The 18,287-nt window shown below is 33.7% G+C and overlaps 2 protein-coding genes across 2 annotated transcripts; one reads left to right on the top strand and one right to left on the bottom strand.

The window, feature by feature from the left end:
* Positions 1-189: 189 nt before the first annotated feature.
* On the bottom strand, positions 190-3,031 carry HEMC (hydroxymethylbilane synthase). Its single transcript, XM_048120685.2, has 5 exons — positions 2,766-3,031; positions 1,572-1,977; positions 934-1,140; positions 668-845; positions 190-568 (listed from the first exon to the last, which is right to left on the bottom strand). Exons 1-5 carry the CDS (start codon positions 2,978-2,980, stop codon positions 456-458), a joined length of 1,119 nt encoding a protein of 372 aa, XP_047976642.1. The 5' UTR covers positions 2,981-3,031; the 3' UTR covers positions 190-455.
* A 13,407-nt stretch (positions 3,032-16,438) lies between these two features.
* Positions 16,439-17,918, top strand: BRG3 (SBP (S-ribonuclease binding protein) family protein). Its single transcript, XM_048119640.2, has 3 exons — positions 16,439-16,507; positions 16,592-16,955; positions 17,040-17,918. Exons 1-3 carry the CDS (start codon positions 16,452-16,454, stop codon positions 17,553-17,555), a joined length of 936 nt encoding a protein of 311 aa, XP_047975597.1. The 5' UTR covers positions 16,439-16,451; the 3' UTR covers positions 17,556-17,918.
* The last annotated feature ends 369 nt before the right edge of the window (positions 17,919-18,287 follow it).

Raw genomic sequence — 18,287 nt, 5'->3', positions numbered from 1 at the left:
AACATTGACTCAAATTGTCCATCCTCAGCTCAAATTGTTCCAAAAGACTAAACCCTTTGAAATATTTTTTAGTTTCTGTTTATATATATAATGTAAAGCGATTTTCCCAATATGAAAATTATCTCCATACTAGTGTTTATTTATAAGTACTATGTAAAGTGATTTTCAATCGAAACTCAGACAGGTTCGTATATTAACAGACATAATATTTCCGAAAGGCAAACTGTCAACACCAGATCCTCATACAATAACAAATGCTGGAATATTCTACAAAAAAACCCAACGATAATCAAATGCATTTTAGCTCACTGTTAACCCAAAATTCAAACAAGCATAACAAGATATAGTACAACAAAACTTCATCTTTACTACGACTTGGGCAGCTTGACGAAGAGCCTAGGTGCTAATCGGAAATGCATAAACGTGGCTATCTCTCTCTCTGAATACTTGACTACTCATCGGTCAAAGAAATTAGGACCAGCTAGCGAGAGAAGTTCCTCACCGGCATCTCTACCCATCTTCACCATATCGTCAAAAGCATAAGGACCTCTTCTAGAGGTTTCAAGTACTGCATTGTAACAAAATTAGGATATATCATATGACACTCAAAGAAGCATCCCACCATTGGTTTAAGGGTTGAGTTATCTCTACAACAATTTTCAAGTACCTTTGATTCCATCGGGAGATGCCACCAGTCCTCTGAAAAGACAGTTTCCGTCCTCATCACGACAAGCGTATCCAGCTATTGGAGTACGGCACGATCCATCCAATTTCTCTAGGAATGCTCTCTCACAGGCTACTGCTAATCTGGTATCCTCATGATTCAAGGATGCCAAATAAGTGGCCTGAAGAGAGAATGCTTTTAATTAGGCGAGAACGAAAAAAATAAAGATATGACCTTCAAAATCATAAAGGCAGAGAGAGATGGCATACCATCTTTTCATCATCACTCCTACATGCAATTCCTATAGCTCCTTGAGCTACAGCAGGAAGCATGTCATCAATGGATAGGACGGAAGTAACATTTTCTGTCATATTCAGGCGCTTCAATCCAGCTAATGCCAACAGTGTTGCTTGCACCACTCCTTCATGTAACTTTTTCAACCTTGTCTGTACATTACCTCGAAAATTCTCTTGTACCTACACAATATTAGACCAGATATTATAGTACTACATACATAAAAAAGAAAAACATGTAGGGTAGCCCAAGGAAGGGAAGCAATGGCTGTAGTAGACAAAAATAGGCAAACAATATGTGAAGATTTACTTTCAGGAGCAGCTCCGGAATGATCTTTATCTGAACTTAGCAAGTGACTTCAAACATTAATGGAATCGATGAAATTCAGGGATCAATATTTTCGAAGTCAATAAATTATATAGATACATCTCTGTGTGAAGCTAAAATGGGATGGTCAGTTATACAAATACATCTCTACATAGTACATACTATATAAATCATATGCATATACAACAATGTCATAGTGGAAAACTGCATAATTTTACTTCACAACAGATGTAACTTCATCATACAAAAGAAAAGCAGAAATAAGTTAATGTTTTCCTACACTCACCTGAAGTGATGGATATCTGTTGAGAAGTTGCGACTTCCTTCTCAATGAGGCTGTGCCTACAGTGCTTCCGGGAGGAAGCTCAGCGAGAGATGCCGCAGTCAAGCAGATAAAAGCATCCCGGACATCTTCTCTAGGGAGATTGCAAGGTATCATTGTGTTTTGGGGAAGATATGTAGGGACATCTTTCATCGAGTGGACAGCTATATCAATATCATTGTTAAGGAGTGCATCATCAATCTCCTTTGTGAATAAACCCTTTCCACCAATATCTGCAAGAGGCTGAGTTAGAATTTTGTCTCCAGTTGTCTTGATGACAACAATTTGAATTGCTCCCGTTTCAGCTAACTGGGGATGCGAGCCTATCAGTTTATCTCTAGTTTCATACGCTTGTGCGAGGGCCAGTGGACTGTCCTACCAAGTATAGAAGATAAAGCCATTCAGTAATGAATTCAATACCAAAAACTACATGGAAGAAAGAAGATTCAACTGATCTTACTCATCAATAATCACATAACTGACTTATAAACTAACACCCAAACAAATTCTCCCAAGTAAATAAAACCACAACCTCAAAGATTACATATTTCACGAACCAAAACAAAACAGAACATATTATAGACATAGACAGCTAAAGTTAACTGAAATACAAGCTCAAACAGCACATACTGTCTAAAGCCAATCTCTATGGTAGCTTAGATACTACAGCAGGAGGAAATAAGCTAGACATATAACACGAAATTTGCAAAAATGCGCGTGGATATATGTGTAACCGGCTGCTCAGACAGCAAGAAACAACGATTTGACTAATCTCACTCTTCAATAATTTACAAAAAAGCATGAAGATTCGACCGATCTCACTCATTAATAATTACATGAGTGACTTATCAACAAATAACCAAACAAAGATCGCATTTTTACGAACCAAAACAAAGAATTCGACGCAAAACAAAACAACTAAAGATAGAGCTCAAACAACACATTTCGGTCTCAAGTCAACTCCTGTGGCAGGTAGAGCAAGAGGAACTAAGCTAGACATATAACACGAGATATGCTAAAATACACCCAAATTAATGCCTAATTGTATGCTCAGACAGCAGAAAACAACGATGAATCGTCGACACATTGATTGAGTGATTGACATCATCAATTAAAGCAAAATTCAAGGAATTAATCGAGAACCTAAGCAAAAATTACCTCCCCCTAGTTCCGATTCTGATCACGGCAGCTTTAGTCTCAGCCTGCTGCTCGACGGCAAGGGAAGCCCTAATTAGCCAAGTCCTAGCTCGCGCGAGCGAAGATTTCCGACGGGTCGAGGGAGAAAATTCGAGAGCTGAAACTGAGAAATTAGCCGAAAGATGCCTACATTGAGCTGGATTAACGGTGGGCAAGGCTCCGGCGGCAACCTCCATTGCTGATGGAGTGGAGATGTGAGCGAGGATAGCGTTGAAATGGAAATCTGTTGAGATTTGTTTATCTTTATCCTTTTTATTTTTTCTTTAATTTAACCAGAAGATAAAAGATTTTACATTTTTATTTGATTGGGCCACGTCATCAATTCACCGCCACGTCACTCTCGATTTTAGGCATAATATCTTGTCTGAATCCCTTATTAATAATTGGATATAAAATTTATATTAATACCGTAGGGCATGTTAGTGTGCCACCATCTCTTAAAATAACACCATATAACCATTTCTAGTCAATCACGTGGGCGAATAATAAGCTGCCACGTGGGAAAAAAAAAACCCCAAAAAAGACGGTAAGCAATATGTTGTACACTATACAACAATTTTTGCTGTCTAGCGTATTGAATATTGCTGTGTAACATTTATAATATTGCTGTATAAGTGGTGTCACGGTGTCACTTTAAGAGGGGTTGTCATTTTAACACAAACCTAATATCGTATTTACAACGTTTAATTAAATCCTTTGAGTCTTCATTCGTAACAGATTTTACAGTTAATTATGTTTAAGGTCGATTCTTAATCATTTTTGTAAGGGTTGGTTAAATTAAGAGTTATTATGATGATTAATATTTAATCATATCTTTAAATTCTAACCATAATTATAGCACGTATTTAATCAGCGTTCCCACAGGACTTTTTCTATTTTAAAACCAGTTGTAACCTCTATTTTCAGAGTATTAGTTTGAATTTAAAGTATGAATTCTTGGAATAATTAATGGTTGTTAATTTACAAAATGTTTGAGAATTTCAAAGTATTTTGTAACTGTTTTCTTATAAATAGAGAAGAGTATTATGTTAATAAAAGCCCCCATTTTATATTATTATAAATAATTTTGCAAATGCCACAAAACTCTTCTTGCCCGCAATCACACATAGTTCTATTATTTCTTTCAAACATCATATATATATATATATGAAAAGCACAACAAAACCGCCCTTACTCTAAGGGCATTAGCAATAAGGGCCCTTCTCCGAAACCTATCTCAATTTTTTCTGCAACGTCAGCAGGCCCATCCCAAAATCTATCTCAGAGCTTATCTCATTTCATTTCATTTTTAAAAAATACTTCATTAAAAAAACATACTTCATTAAAAAATACATACTTTATTAAAAAAACATATACATCATTAAAAAACATGCTTCATTAAAAAAAAACATATTACGAAAAAAAAAATAGATAGATAAAAACAAACAACACACATCAATCATCGGGTTTCGGCTCGTCATCCTCGTCAAGACCCATGGAGAAAGGTGTATATATAGAAAGTAATGAAATTTATAAAAAAAATACAAAATCGGCTCCGACATCGGCCCTGCCTCCGCAATGGAGGCCCATCGCAGGGCCGATGCGGAGCCCATGGCTATCGGCTGGGCCGATTTATTGGCGCGGAGGCGGAGGCGATAGGGAGGGAGAATCGGCCCTCCCTCCAATGAAGACCCATGGGAGCCGATTGGGGGGCCGATCCATCGGCTCTGGGAATCGGCCCCCATTGCGAATGCCCTAGGCCCAATAAAAGACTAAAATCACCATATGCACACACCTAATAGTCAAATTAAATTAAAGTATCGCCTGACTTTTTTTTCCCTTGAATTTTCACTGCGTTTTATTATACTTATAAAAGAGTTGGATCAGATTTAGGGTCCAATGAAAAGAAGCTGGGCATTTCTTAATTTTGGTAATTCCACTCAATATCTTTAGGCACCTCAAATTGATTAAATCTATATCTATGGTTTTATTTTTCCTTACTATTGATAGCCCAATTACAATGCTAATATTAGTTTTGGATCTCTAATAAAAGCCCATGGGATACTGGGCAAGATGTTGGGTCCAATACTTCATAGTTGAGTGTTCTTCTATTTTTGTTTCAAACAAAGTACTCCTTGATTTTTAAATTACATCAACCTATTAAATGGAGTTTCAATTGAACTGATTTAATATTTCAATATCTCAATTTGAATCGTTCGATTATTCAAATTCAAGATGTTTTGTCTACACCTAAAATTAAGAAATACCCATATATGAACTTTTAAACTTTGCACCATTTTATTTCAATTGGAAACATACGAAACTTCGTGTTTTTTTAGATGAACTTTTTAAACTTATGCAAAACTAAATGAAATTTACTTTTCACGATTTTCTCACTAATATTCAAATCGAACCTGACACAACAGTTATGAAATACAAAATTGTCATTTAGATTTGGATATGTAAAACAATCCAAAAATATCATGTTCAAAAGTTAACAAAATTCAAAGATTACGTGGATAATAAATAAGAAAAATCCTAAAATCCATGTTACTATTTAAGTTAATCAGTCCCAAAATTAGTTAAATGCATCAAATGAATGCAACATTTAGGCTATCATTGAATTAAAAATATAATATACCATCTCAGTCCAAAAAATAGTTTTAATAATGGAATACAAAATTGTTAAAATAAGAGAAAAACATGAAAAAAAAGTAATTCATATGATGTTGCATAAAAGAGTTATAAGCAGGGGGTAGGTACGGTATACCTTATCGAAACTACCATACTGTATACCTTACCATAAATACGGTATACGTAAAAGTCATACCTTTACTTTACCAAAGTTTTCGGTATACCTTATTTTCGGTATGACGAATTTCATACCGATACCGTACCTCATTTTCAGTATACCGTACCGAAGTTTGGTATACCTTACTTTTGCGGTATATCTGACTTTCAACATCAACTAAAATGAGTAGAAAATTAGAGTTTTTAGAATATTATTTATATTTTATAATTTTAAAAATAAATTAAATATAATTTATTCATAATTATATTTATATTTAACAATATATTTTATAATTTAAAAATATATAAAATATATTTTATATATAATTGTGTTTATATTTTTGTGGTATATACCTTAGTTTACGGTATATACCAAATTTCGGTATGCAGCGGTATATCGCGGTATTTGAAATTTCATACCGTTACCTTACCGGAATCTTTCAGTAAGGTATCATACCGTACCGAAAGTCACGGTATTTTCGGTATTTTTTTGGTACGATAAGGCCGATATTTCGATATTTTTCCCCAGCCCTAGTTATAAGTATCATATGGACTAATTATAGTGAATTATAAAAATGAAAAAAGGTGAATATTTTTAGTAATAAAAAATAATCAAAATACTAATATTGGAAGAGTACGAAAGTGGTACCTCAATGAAAGAGGAGATTGTGGTGGGCCTTGGGCCCACATAGACCCGTGACTAGTCATCAAATCTAACGGTCAAATAAGTTTGGCAGAAATATAAAAGCCTTGTATAATTATCCCTATCCTATCCATCTATCTTTACACATATCTACATTTTAATTTCATAATTATAAATAGTGTCACACATAATTAAATGAAAATGAAATACTTCACGCTCAAGGAAACATGGCAATAAGTTGCACAACAAACTTTCACTATCCCAATTAATAAAAGGCAGAAAATAATTATAGAGTCAAGTACTCTCTTTCCATATTGCTTTACTTGTTTGCTCAACTTTAGCTCTTTGATGAGAGAGAAAGCCGCCCTCTGACAATATTAATTATGCACCTTCACACAAACTTTACTCCCTCCATCCTACTGAGTCTCAGTTGACTTCGGCACGGATATTAATTTGGATCCTATTTTTTTATAATAGTTTTATAATAAAATATAAGTGAAAAAAATATTAGTGAAATGTGGGGCCTAATACCATTTATAGAATATTATAACTGAGACTCTTAAAGTGGGACACCTAAAAATGTTAAATCGTGACTTTTAAAATGGGATGGAAGGAGTATTATTCTCTGCATTCGTATCAACATTACATTATTTTATTTACTCGTACCATAACCAAAATTTGCAGACATTGAATGTGGGTCAAGATTGACTGAAATTATATATTGTCTGCTCATTTTTTTAATTGATATGGTGCCTGGTGGCCTGCCCAATTTATTGGATACCACCTTTCCATTTTTTGGGGTGTAAAATACAAATTATGTATGTATAAAATAACTTTTGAATACGTCAAGTTAATCCTTTATCCTCTCTCTAGATATGTGGATTAATTTGATGAAAAGCTTGGAGGTCACATGTAGAATAATCACATAGAAGTAGTAGTATAAGATATAAGATATAGTGCAACTTTAAGTTGAATGTAACGTAAAGGGGAAAAAAGCATAGGGAAAGGATTAAAGGGAAAATCCAACAAGTCAAGGTGCTTCAATTGCCCTCAAAAGGGGGGAGCACATATACACATGCTTCTCTCTCTTTTCTCTCCCACATCACTTGATGAAATTAGTGACAAATCTTTCTATCTTTTTGTTGAGGTAACAAATTATTAAGTTCAAATTATCAAATAAGTAAATCACAAAAAATGTCGAATTTTGATCCATTCTACACTTTTTAAAATTTGGAAAATAAATCATGAAAGATGAAATTATTGCAATCATCTTGTCATTCTCTTTTTCGGAAAATTACATGCCGATGTGGCAATCGATTGGAACACGTGGAAAACAGTGTTGGGAAAAACGATATCGTCTAGTTAAGTTTGAAACGATGTTTTATCTATGTGTTTTTAAATCAACTGCAATATCAATGCGCAATTTGACGGAATAAAGAGTGATGGGATAATTGTAAAAAAATTATTTTTTGTAATTTATATTTCAAATTTTGAAAATTATGGAAAGGACCAGAATTTGATAATCTTGCATATTTATTTGACAATTTGTTCTTATATTTATACAATATTTTCTTGTGAGCCACCACCAACTTTTAGATAAATGAATTATTGTTCTTATATTCATATAATATTTTCTTGTGAGCCACCACCTACTTTTAGATAAATGAATTAGATAAATCTTGCATTGTCATTAATATTAATGAAAGTAAAAGTGTGTCACTTTTGGGTCTATAGATTTGGGTGGTGGTTAAAGGAAAGTAGGAATAGATGTGGAGGGTTGATGGAAGCAATAATATCGTGGAGAAAAAGAGATGAATAAATTTTATTGGGGTTTGGGGAATCCACCCATCCATCTACTTTTGGAATAGTTTCTTCTTCCTCGGAAATACTATATATTTCTATAAAATAAATATCCTTCATTGGGTTTGGTTTGCATTTTCAATGTTTCATTATCATTGTCACTAATTATTTTTTATTTATATAATTAAATTAGTATAACTTGGAGAAAAATGTTGATTCATATATATACAGAGATATCATGATTCATGAACACCTATATATCTTGCGTTGATTTTGTTGTTAATATACGAGTGAATTTAAGTTTGAAATTTACCATGATTATATGTTTTATGTAAAGTTATTTGCTATTGGCTTCGCTTTTGTATCACATCATTATAAAAACTTTGAGTAAAAAAATTTAGATATGTTTTTCAAATTTATACATGCAAGTGTTCTTAGCCTATAAGCTTCTAATATGTTAATATTATTATAATTTAGATGGACTTTTTAAGTTAAAAAGCTCACCTTTATTTTTGCATCCAAATATTTGTCCTCTGCTTTTAGAGATTTGTTTTCATGACATGATGACATGCTCATAAAAATAGTTAATTTATTTATAATGAATTAAGTGAAACTTGACAAAAAAAAATGCACTCACAATATGCACCAAGATGCCTGCCTTTTAAGTAGAATAAATTTTTTTTATTGGGTAAATGACCATAAATTTAAAGACCGCTTTACAGAGGACTCGAATATAATACCTTTGGTCTCTGCTATTAACTTCTCTATCGCCGGGCCTACTCATACACAGAGTATACAATTTCTTATACTATATAGAGTATTATAATTATTAATACACGATTAATTATTGTAAATGCAATTTACATAAGGGAAAAATAAGTTATACTCCTAAAAAAACAAAATATTAAGAAGAAAACTATTTCATCTAGGCGGTATGCGGCATCAACAAAGTATAACTACATAAAGACAAGAAAAATAAAATAAAATTGAGAAGTGATTTGTCTATGCTATGGATTTGATATTGACTATTTTGAGTGTTCATACGCATTTTTACTACAAAAACTAGAAAAGTCTGAACTTTCAGAATATGCTAATTGCTCTATAGCATATGCAATGGTGATTAAATATTTTTGTTTCAAACAATGGCAATAGAAACATTAACCGTGATTGAATTGTTTATCCAATTTGATATGATGCGTATGTCAAATTAGAGATATTGATACTATGTCTATATATGTCAAACTAAAACTTTTACTTATATAGTTTCGAATGCAATTGACGATTCAATATGAATTTATGAAAATGATTCAAATATGAGGGAACTTTCTGAAATGGAAAAATGATTTAACTATGAAGGAACGAAGGGGGTATTTATTTAGTACTCCGAGCAACAATTTTCGTACAACAAGAGTTAATTTCTTTAAATTTTAAGCATTTAACAAAGCATTTCTAGCAATTTGTAAATAAGTATTTTGTGTTTCTTGAAAAATACATTAGCGCAAGTCCAATTATTTTTACTTGAGCCATTAAGCCTTTTTATTATCGTTATCACAGTTTATGACGATTTAGTGATCTTATGCATCACTATAGCAAATTAACCAAATTCTATTTGCTTTTAAATCCATAGAAGTTGTTGACTATCGAAATATATAGGATATTTTTTTAATTCAAAAATTGCCAACTCGTTTAACTTAGTGCCATATATGGTTTAATATGACCACTCATGTATTTTTGTCATTGATTTTGTGTGTCCCATTTCGGTTCACTAATTACCAAGGATATTCACTGACGGACATATTGACTATTTCCGCACTGACTAATTTGTAGATATCTCAATAATTTAAAGTTACTCCAAAGATGCACGAGTCTCATACTCTCATGTCACTCTACTTACACGTTACACCTCTTTGGTTTACAATCTTGCATCTTGAATTCATGTAAAATGCATAAATTAATATCTCAAAAATATCATCCCTAATTAATAAGCATAGCGAGAGGACTTGACAATTTGAACGCATTAATTAATTACTAATGCACAATTATTCAACTAAACCTAAACTCCACACCTATGAACAATCCAAGTAAGAAGTCATGAAACAACCTTAGCTACTAACCGCCCCACAAACGCCCAATATCATTAATTAATTATTTATGGTACTATACTACTAATTAGACCCATTTAGATAAACGAGCTAGTAACGCAACACTGGTTTGTTTAATTAGGGTGGAGTCACTAATTAATTAATGAAACTGAATTAATGGGGATGGTGGGATTTTGACAGGCCTGCTGCGTTTGTCTCCTTAATTGCAGCTAAATTATCTGTCATAAAAATAAGGGATTTGATTATTACATTGGATGCATCACTTTTATTGTGTAAATAATATTCAAATTGGATTTTTGCCTTTGTTTTTGTGGTCTTTGGCACTATGATGATAATACCAAAGTGTGTGACAGCGCACTTCATGGACCTTCCATTCCAACACCCCAACAACAACACACTATCTCTATGTATCTATATATATATATATACATACACATACTCTTCCAAAATCTTTTGTTTTTTTTTTCTTCACATCAAAACAAACACCACATGCATTCATTTTGTGAACAGACTTATCTGAATGGGAACTATTTACGTTGTTTTTGAGATAAATGCTGTATTTACTTTTGCATCCAACCGATTAAGATGCCTTCATAGGAAATTAAGAGCTACTATTAGCGCTAAAAGCCAAATTAAATACACTATTTATAGATTAATTTAGGTTTTTACCACCAACTAATTTGAATGTGATAGAAAATACATGAATTTAGCATGTAGTTAATTTCTCAAGAAATCGTAATTCGCTCAAATTGAATCCAAACTGGCGTGACAAAATATTCAAAACGATGTATTTTGATCGAAAGTGTGAAAATTAGAAGTTCAAATTACATTAAAAATAATCACCTGTTGAATTATCATAACGATGCCGTTTTAATTTATTGACTTACCATTTTAATACTAATAATTTTACAATGTGTTATGAACGTTATTTAAAATTGTCTAAACATGCAATATAAGATACAGCTCCGCTACTCCCTGATTAAGAGTCACACTTTGACTGGACACGAATTTTTAAGGAATGTAAAGAAAAGTTGGTTGAAAAAGATAGTGGAATGTGAGATCCATTTTTTTATATTAGTTTTATATTAAAATGTGAGTGAATTGAGTTAGTGGAATGTGAGACCTATTTACTATTTATAGTAAAAATAAAGTGTGACTCTTAATTGAGGACAGAACGAAATGGAAAAGTGTGACTCTTAATCGGGGACGGAGGGAGTATAATAGTTCATCATGGGAAATTATTTACACACACAAGTTCATACATTTATTCACAACATATTATATTATAAGGACTAGAATTAACCTATAATTGATGTGTTTTCTTGCTATTTGCCAAGTATACATGAAATATTAATTAATAGCAACACTTCATCTACTACTAATCTGAATTACGGCTCTTAATTATTTTGATTTAATAGAAAGACTATATCAAGTGAAACAAATACAAAATGTTTACTAAACCGTTAGCTTTATATAGCTAATGTTACAAGTTAACATTATATAATCACTATATTAAACAATTATACAACCGAGAAAGCCTGTGCTAAGGTAAAAAAAAATAAAATTAATATATGTATGTACTAGAAAATCTAAAATTTAACGTTAATAATTGCGCACCAATTTGTCCTGTACTAGTCTATGGATACATTCAGATACACGACTATTCATATCATAATATCTATGAATGTATAAATGAAACACACATATCTATACATTAATTTATTGGATAGGGACCTTGCATTATTTTAAAAATTGAGAAATACTTGTCGTAATTGCCTTCTCTTAATGCAATTATCTAACAAAGAAGGCGCACATGTAAAAGAGAAAGACTGAGAGTGTGGACAACCATATCAATAATCATACAATAAAATTGTAGTACTATATTAAAAGAAAACCCAATAATTTTTCCAATGAATATAATTACAACCAATCTTTTTATTACGTACAGTGTTGTCTTTAATTGACGATACGTTTTGGGGTTACATTTATTTAATACTGAGATTCACAAACTTATATCACCAAAAAAGGTGGGATGTTTTAAGAGAAAGAGAAATAATTAATTCAAGGGTTTCTTTAGTTTTGGGATAAGATCAATTCTTTCGAACAAGTGAGATATTTCAATATTTTGTATTCATTACAATTTTCTATGAAATAGTACATGCTACAATTCACTATGAAATTCAAATATTGGAAATCACAGATTTCATGATGGGAAATGTACCACAAAAATGGTTGAACTGATAAAAAAAACTCAAAAAATAGTTTCTTGATTCAGAACTTATTATAAAAAACATTTTAAAATGATGAAAAATAGTAAAATATAATGACGATTTTTCGTGTTTCCGGTGTCGCTTGATGGTAACTAAATAATTCCATATATAGGATATTTATGATCTACTAGGTTCTAAAATTCTCGAATCAAATGGAAACTCTTGAATTTTTCGAAAAAAAAACAACCCTATAAAAATTCATTATTTTACCAATTAAGATGTGCTAACATTATATTAATTCAAATCCAAGCATGGAAATATGTTTACATGTGCTACTAAAGATAATAATATATCCAATAAATTAAAAAAAAAAAAAGTAAGATACCAACGGGTCGCAGCGCAGTTGGCAGCGCTCAGCTGTGGTGACTATGAGGTCACGGGTTCAAATCCCGCCACCCGCTGGGAGACTTTCGGCCTTAACTGCAAACCCGGTCGAGCAGGATTAGTCGGATTCCGCCGAAAAGGCGGGTTCGGTACACCTGTGGTTAAAACCAAAAAAAAAAAAAAAAAAAAAAAAGAGTAAGATAAATTGAGAATGAAATTGCAACAAGAATGGTGGGGCAAACCTACTATGGGGGCCATGAACCATGAGGTGCGAACTGCAATCATCTAACATGCATGCAACTGTCACATTGTATGGCTAAATATATATACATCAAATTTAATACATTTAATTTAGGAGTTTAAGTGTAGGCTTGGTGAAGTAATTTTGGGCAAGAAGAGTGTGATCATATAATATACATGGTTGAAATTATTGTGGGGAATTTAAAATTTTCATCCGTGACAACTTTAATTAGAAAATGACATTTTGCAAACAGTTTCCGCAATTAATGTAGATTCATTATTCATGCAAACTGTTTATTTGATACATTATGTTTTAATAAGAGTTCTAACGCTTCATAAAGAGATATTTGTATAGTTACAATCGTGTTCGACAAGTTACCGTGCGGTGTTCTAGCGAGACTAGCGTGATAAAATTTCCGGGTGATGTTGCAGTGACCCAATTTTTTGACGAGATTATCGTGACTTAGTTGGGTCAAGGTAGCTTCACAACTGAGTCACGGTAGCATCGTAAAAAATTTGGATAACGATATTTTCATTGGAAAGTTGAGTAGTATGGTAGCCTTGTCAAAATGACACATAGTAATTTAACCATAATTATGCATGGTTAACGAGTATGTTTTGTGGCAAAATTGATTACTTGCGAATTAAAAAGGACTATAAAACAATAGAAAGGGAAATTTGCAATTTAAATTATAACTTTTTATTGACTTCTGGTTAATTTCATAACTTATAAAAGTAGCTAATTAAATCATAATATTTGCACATTTTTCGACTGTCCCATATAAATTAAGTTTTGATAAAATTTATCGCTTAAATCATATTTTTAGTTAACTCCGAGATGAATTTAGCATTATTTTGTATTATGATGGTCGATTTTAGATGATTTGGCAATTAAAGAAGATATAGTGACGAAAAGTACAAACGACACAACAAATTTCATTAAATCTTTAATTTTATGGGACAATTGAGAAATGTACCGAAATTGTGATTTAATTAACTACTTTTATAAGTTATATATGAAATTGACCGAAGCCAACAAAAAGTTTAAATGACAATTTACTCATTTAGAATCATTGCACCTGGTATGCTATCGACCTGTCAGCGTATTTTTTTTTTGTTTTGCGCTCCATAAATTTGGTACGAGTAACATAACTCACTCGAAAAAAGCCCGTTTTAAATGAAAATCAAGTTGCGAACCTCACCAACTATTCTTTCTAAACGGGTATTATCGAATCAAGTTTATTCACTCTACCCTTCCATCTCCGGAATAGAAAGTGAGTAAAAATAATTCAATGTTGAGAACTCTATTGAATAAACAAAATATTCCTAATCATCTCTTTATCTTATGATATCATTATATTAGACGGATGAATTAAATGAAATGAATGGAATTGAGTGTGTAAATTTGATATACACATTTCATTGTATTTACATATAAGTGATACACTATACAAAAAAATACATATATAGAATAAGTAACGCATTTTTTTTGTTTCGCACCCCATAAATTAAGTAAGAGTAGAATTATAAATGAAAATTAAGCCATGATTCTCACCACTAATCCTTTTTAAAAGGGTATCATCATGTCGGGATAATTCAGTAAAAGCCGTCCATTGCCAATCCACTCTTCCATCTTATCTGACGTTTTATCAAGAAGAGAAGAGTGAGAAAAAAGAATTAAATGTTGAGAACTCTAAAGGGAGGAGTTGAGAAAACAAAATATTCTAATAATCTCTTTATCCTATGATATTAAAGAAAAAAATGAATCAAATGAAATGAATATATTTAAACAAATTGTTGATGTAAGATGGAGTTCTTTTCCTCTAAAAAAGAAGTATTCTAACATATTTACATACAGTGTGAAAGTTAATATCTCTAAATGTAATATACAAAGAGTAACGAAGAACTACTTGATGATAGGATGTTTTATTTTATTCGGTACATCGAGAGTTTGAATCACACTATACCCATTGATGGATTCATTACACATAGTTTGCTATCGGCCCATCAACATATGTTTTGTTTTGCGCCCCATAAAACTAGCTAGCATAACCTATCTGGACATAATTTCGTTTAAAATGAAAACTAAGACTCAATCCTCATCCTGCTAATCATTCTAAATAAATACTATCGGATTAGGTCAATTCAGTAATAGCCGTCCATAAGATCACATAACTTATCAATCTAAAATACAACATACAAGACCGAGAAAAAAAATTTAATATTGAGAACTCAAAAGGAAATTGAGAAAACAAAATATTCCTAATCATCTCTTTATCCCATAAATTTAAGGCAGGATGAATTAAATGTGTACAATCTGATCCTACACATTTTCTTAATTTGTTATTGTATTTACAGCAAAATTGAGTGAAATAAGTAAATTGGCAAAATGAAGAGTATGATCTGATTTAAGGGGGCGATTAAGAGCATCCCCATCCGTACTTTTAGCTAAGAGTACGGAGGTCGGCCCGGACTCACTTTTACTCTTTATTCTTAGTTAAGAGCACAACACTTATATCTGTGCTCTTAGCTAAGGACAAGCTCAAGAGTCCCACCATTCTATTATACAATTTATTACTTCAATTACTAAAAACATTTCTACATTATAAAAAATACATTAAAAAATAAAAATTATATAATTAAAATCCTAGAAAATAAAAAAATACATAATTAAAATCCTACAAATTAAAAATTCTCATAATTAAAGTGTTATGGGAATTTTTTTGTGTTGAAGTGGGGGTATTTATAAATGAAAATGTGAATTTTAGGGGAAAAAATTGAAAAATAAATTAAAAATGGGTAGAAAACAGATATAATATTTTGGGAGGTGGGAAAATATATATATATTTTAATTTAAAAACATTTTTTTAGATTAATTTAGAATTTTTTAAAAGTAAAAAATAAAAATTCGAATATGCCAACGGCTAAGCCGTTGGCCAATCAGAGAGTGGCACGTAAAGGTGCTCAGTGGCACGGACAGACAGCTCCCATCAGCGGACAACCTCGTCCTTGCGCTAAGAGCACCGCTACGGATGCTCTAATGCCCTCGCTACACAAACTAACAAAAACACCCTAACCTCATGGGCCCCACTTTGTCGCACGTGCCACCGCAATTAATTAATTAATTAAAAATAGATTAGTGATTAGACATAGGAAAGAAAATCATGGTGATGCTAAAATGCCGGTATTCCGGAATAGCCCCTCGCAATTAGCCGGAAATACGACCCGCTCTGCTTTACACTCCAACAAAAAAAAATACCAAAAAAAAATAAATAAAAAATACCATCTTTTATTTTTTTTTCTCCGTAACGTAAGCACAGCCAAACCCTTATTAAACCCCACCCCTCCCCCCATTTCCGTATATATATGCTTGCCCTCTCCACCATCTCACTTTGCTTTTCATTTCTCCCTCACTCCCCCTTTCTCTCTCTCTCTCTCTCTACGCAAAAATCTACCAAACCTCCATTTTCTTCGCTGCGTATTGATCAACGTTGTATTCATGGCTGTTGAAGCTCGGCATCTCAATCTCTTTCCCCCGCAGATTCTCGGCAATAGGTAGGCGCGCGGTTTTTAATTTTTTCGTTTTGTATCGATTTCGGAGCGGGTTGAATGAGTTTTTGAGGTGAATCTGGTGTGCAGAGGGCTGATGATGAATGGTGTGGAAGGCATTGGAAACGCCTACGCCGCGCCGGCGGGATTCGGTATGCTGCCTCCGTTGTCGGGTACGGCGATGGAGACTATGGTGCCGATCTACTGCTCGGCGATTGCGGAAACCGCGGTACCGAAAACGCCGGCGATTAAGTCCGACAGCGGCTTGACGTACGCGGCGGTTCCTGTTTCACGGAAGCGATCCAGAGACGCGGCGAATCCTACGATGACCGGCGTTTCTCACCACCACCACGCCGCGGGTAACCGATGCGGTTCGATGACTTTTCTCGGCGAGGATTTCTCCTTCCACTTCCAGCAGCAGCAGTTGGAGATCGATCGATTCATCGCGCAACATGTGCGTAACCGTCGGATCTCGGATTTTTTGAATTCAATTTTGAGCGAATTTGTGGTTTATTCTGATGAATTTTGCGTTGAACAGACGGAGAAGGTGAGGTTAGAAATCGAGGAGAGGCGGAAGAGATTCTCGCGGCGGATCGCGGCGGCGGTGGAGGAGAACGTGTTGAAGAAGCTGAAGGCGAAGGAGGAGGAGGCGGAGAAGATCGGGAAAATGAACTACGCGCTGGAGGAGCGGGTGAAGTCTCTGTGCGTGGAGAATCAGATATGGAGAGACATGGCTCAGGCGAACGAAGCCACCGCGAATGCTCTGAGATCCGATCTGGAGCAAGTCCTGGCGCAAGCGCAAAACGAGAATCGTCAACAGGATGCCGCCGACGACGACGCGGAGTCGTGCTGCGGCAGTAACGACGATGAAAAAAACGCGGAGGAGCGGAGGAGCAGAATGTGCCGGAGCTGCGGCAAAGCGGAATCGTGCGTGCTTCTCCTACCGTGCCGGCATCTGTGCCTGTGCACGGTGTGCGGCTCGTCTCTGCACACCTGCCCCGTCTGCAGCTCCGCCAAAACCGCCAGCGTTCACGTCAATCTCTCCGCCTCTTGAAGCCAGTACGATCTCTGGAATCGTGATACGGAAAAAGGAAAAGAGAAAAAAAAAAAAAAAAAAAGGAATTAGGGGATAGTATTAGGTTTTTTTTTTTCTTTTTTTTTTAGTTTGAAATTCTTTTGTCAGACTCCACTAACATTTCTTGAATGTAATTAGTGTTGGGGCTAAAACGATTAGCGCATTTCATTAAATTTGGCGGGGCAAAAAATAACTGAAAATACGCGCTCCTGCTGAAGTCAACTGTAAAGGCTGACACGTCGGACTCGCTAAAATGCCGCTGGTGAGGGGGAAAAAAGTTGAACACATGCTTTTGTCTCATTATAACATAATTTTAAAATGTTAAATAATTATTTTCTTTAATTATGCCTCAAATTATATGATTATTTAAAATTTGTGTACTCCGTATTTGTCTTAATATTTTTTAGCTTTTGCCAAATATTGATTTTTGATATCAGCTTTCAAATTTCCATATTAATTACTCCCTCCGTCTCCGAGTAGGAGTCACACTTTGACCGGCCACGAGTTTTAAGATATGTAAAGAAAAATTAGTTGAAAAAGTTAGTGGAACGTGAGACCTATTTTTCTGTATTGATTTTATAATAAAATGTGAAGTTAGTGGAATGTGAGACCTAGTTACTATTTGTGGTAAAAATGAAGTCTGACTCTTAATTGGGGACGGACCGAAATGGAAAAGTGTAACTCTTAATCGAGGATGGATGGAGTATCATA

The sequence above is a fragment of the Salvia hispanica genome, chromosome 1 (genome assembly GCF_029641045.1).
Source record: "Salvia hispanica isolate PSC_SH4W2 chromosome 1, Shi_PSC_v1, whole genome shotgun sequence".
NCBI classification, from domain to species: Eukaryota; Viridiplantae; Streptophyta; class Magnoliopsida; order Lamiales; family Lamiaceae; genus Salvia; species Salvia hispanica.
The sequence above is the reverse complement of the archived record's forward strand: the minus strand, read 5'-3'. Positions and strand labels throughout refer to the sequence as shown.

Excerpts from the sequence above, each read along its gene's own strand:
- BRG3 (XM_048119640.2), top strand. The coding sequence starts at position 16,452 with ATGGCTGTTGAAGCTCGGCATCTCAATCTCTTTCCCCCGCAGATTCTC. Across the intron at positions 16,508-16,591 it reads CCGCAGATTCTCGGCAATAG|AGGGCTGATGATGAATGGTG; the intron begins GTAGGCGCGCGG and ends TCTGGTGTGCAG. Across the intron at positions 16,956-17,039 it reads ATCGATTCATCGCGCAACAT|ACGGAGAAGGTGAGGTTAGA; the intron begins GTGCGTAACCGT and ends TGCGTTGAACAG.
- HEMC (XM_048120685.2), bottom strand. The coding sequence starts at position 2,980 with ATGGAGGTTGCCGCCGGAGCCTTGCCCACCGTTAATCCAGCTCAATGT. Across the intron at positions 1,141-1,571 it reads ACAGATATCCATCACTTCAG|GTACAAGAGAATTTTCGAGG; the intron begins GTGAGTGTAGGA and ends AATATTGTGTAG. Across the intron at positions 846-933 it reads GGAGTGATGATGAAAAGATG|GCCACTTATTTGGCATCCTT; the intron begins GTATGCCATCTC and ends TTCTCTCTTCAG.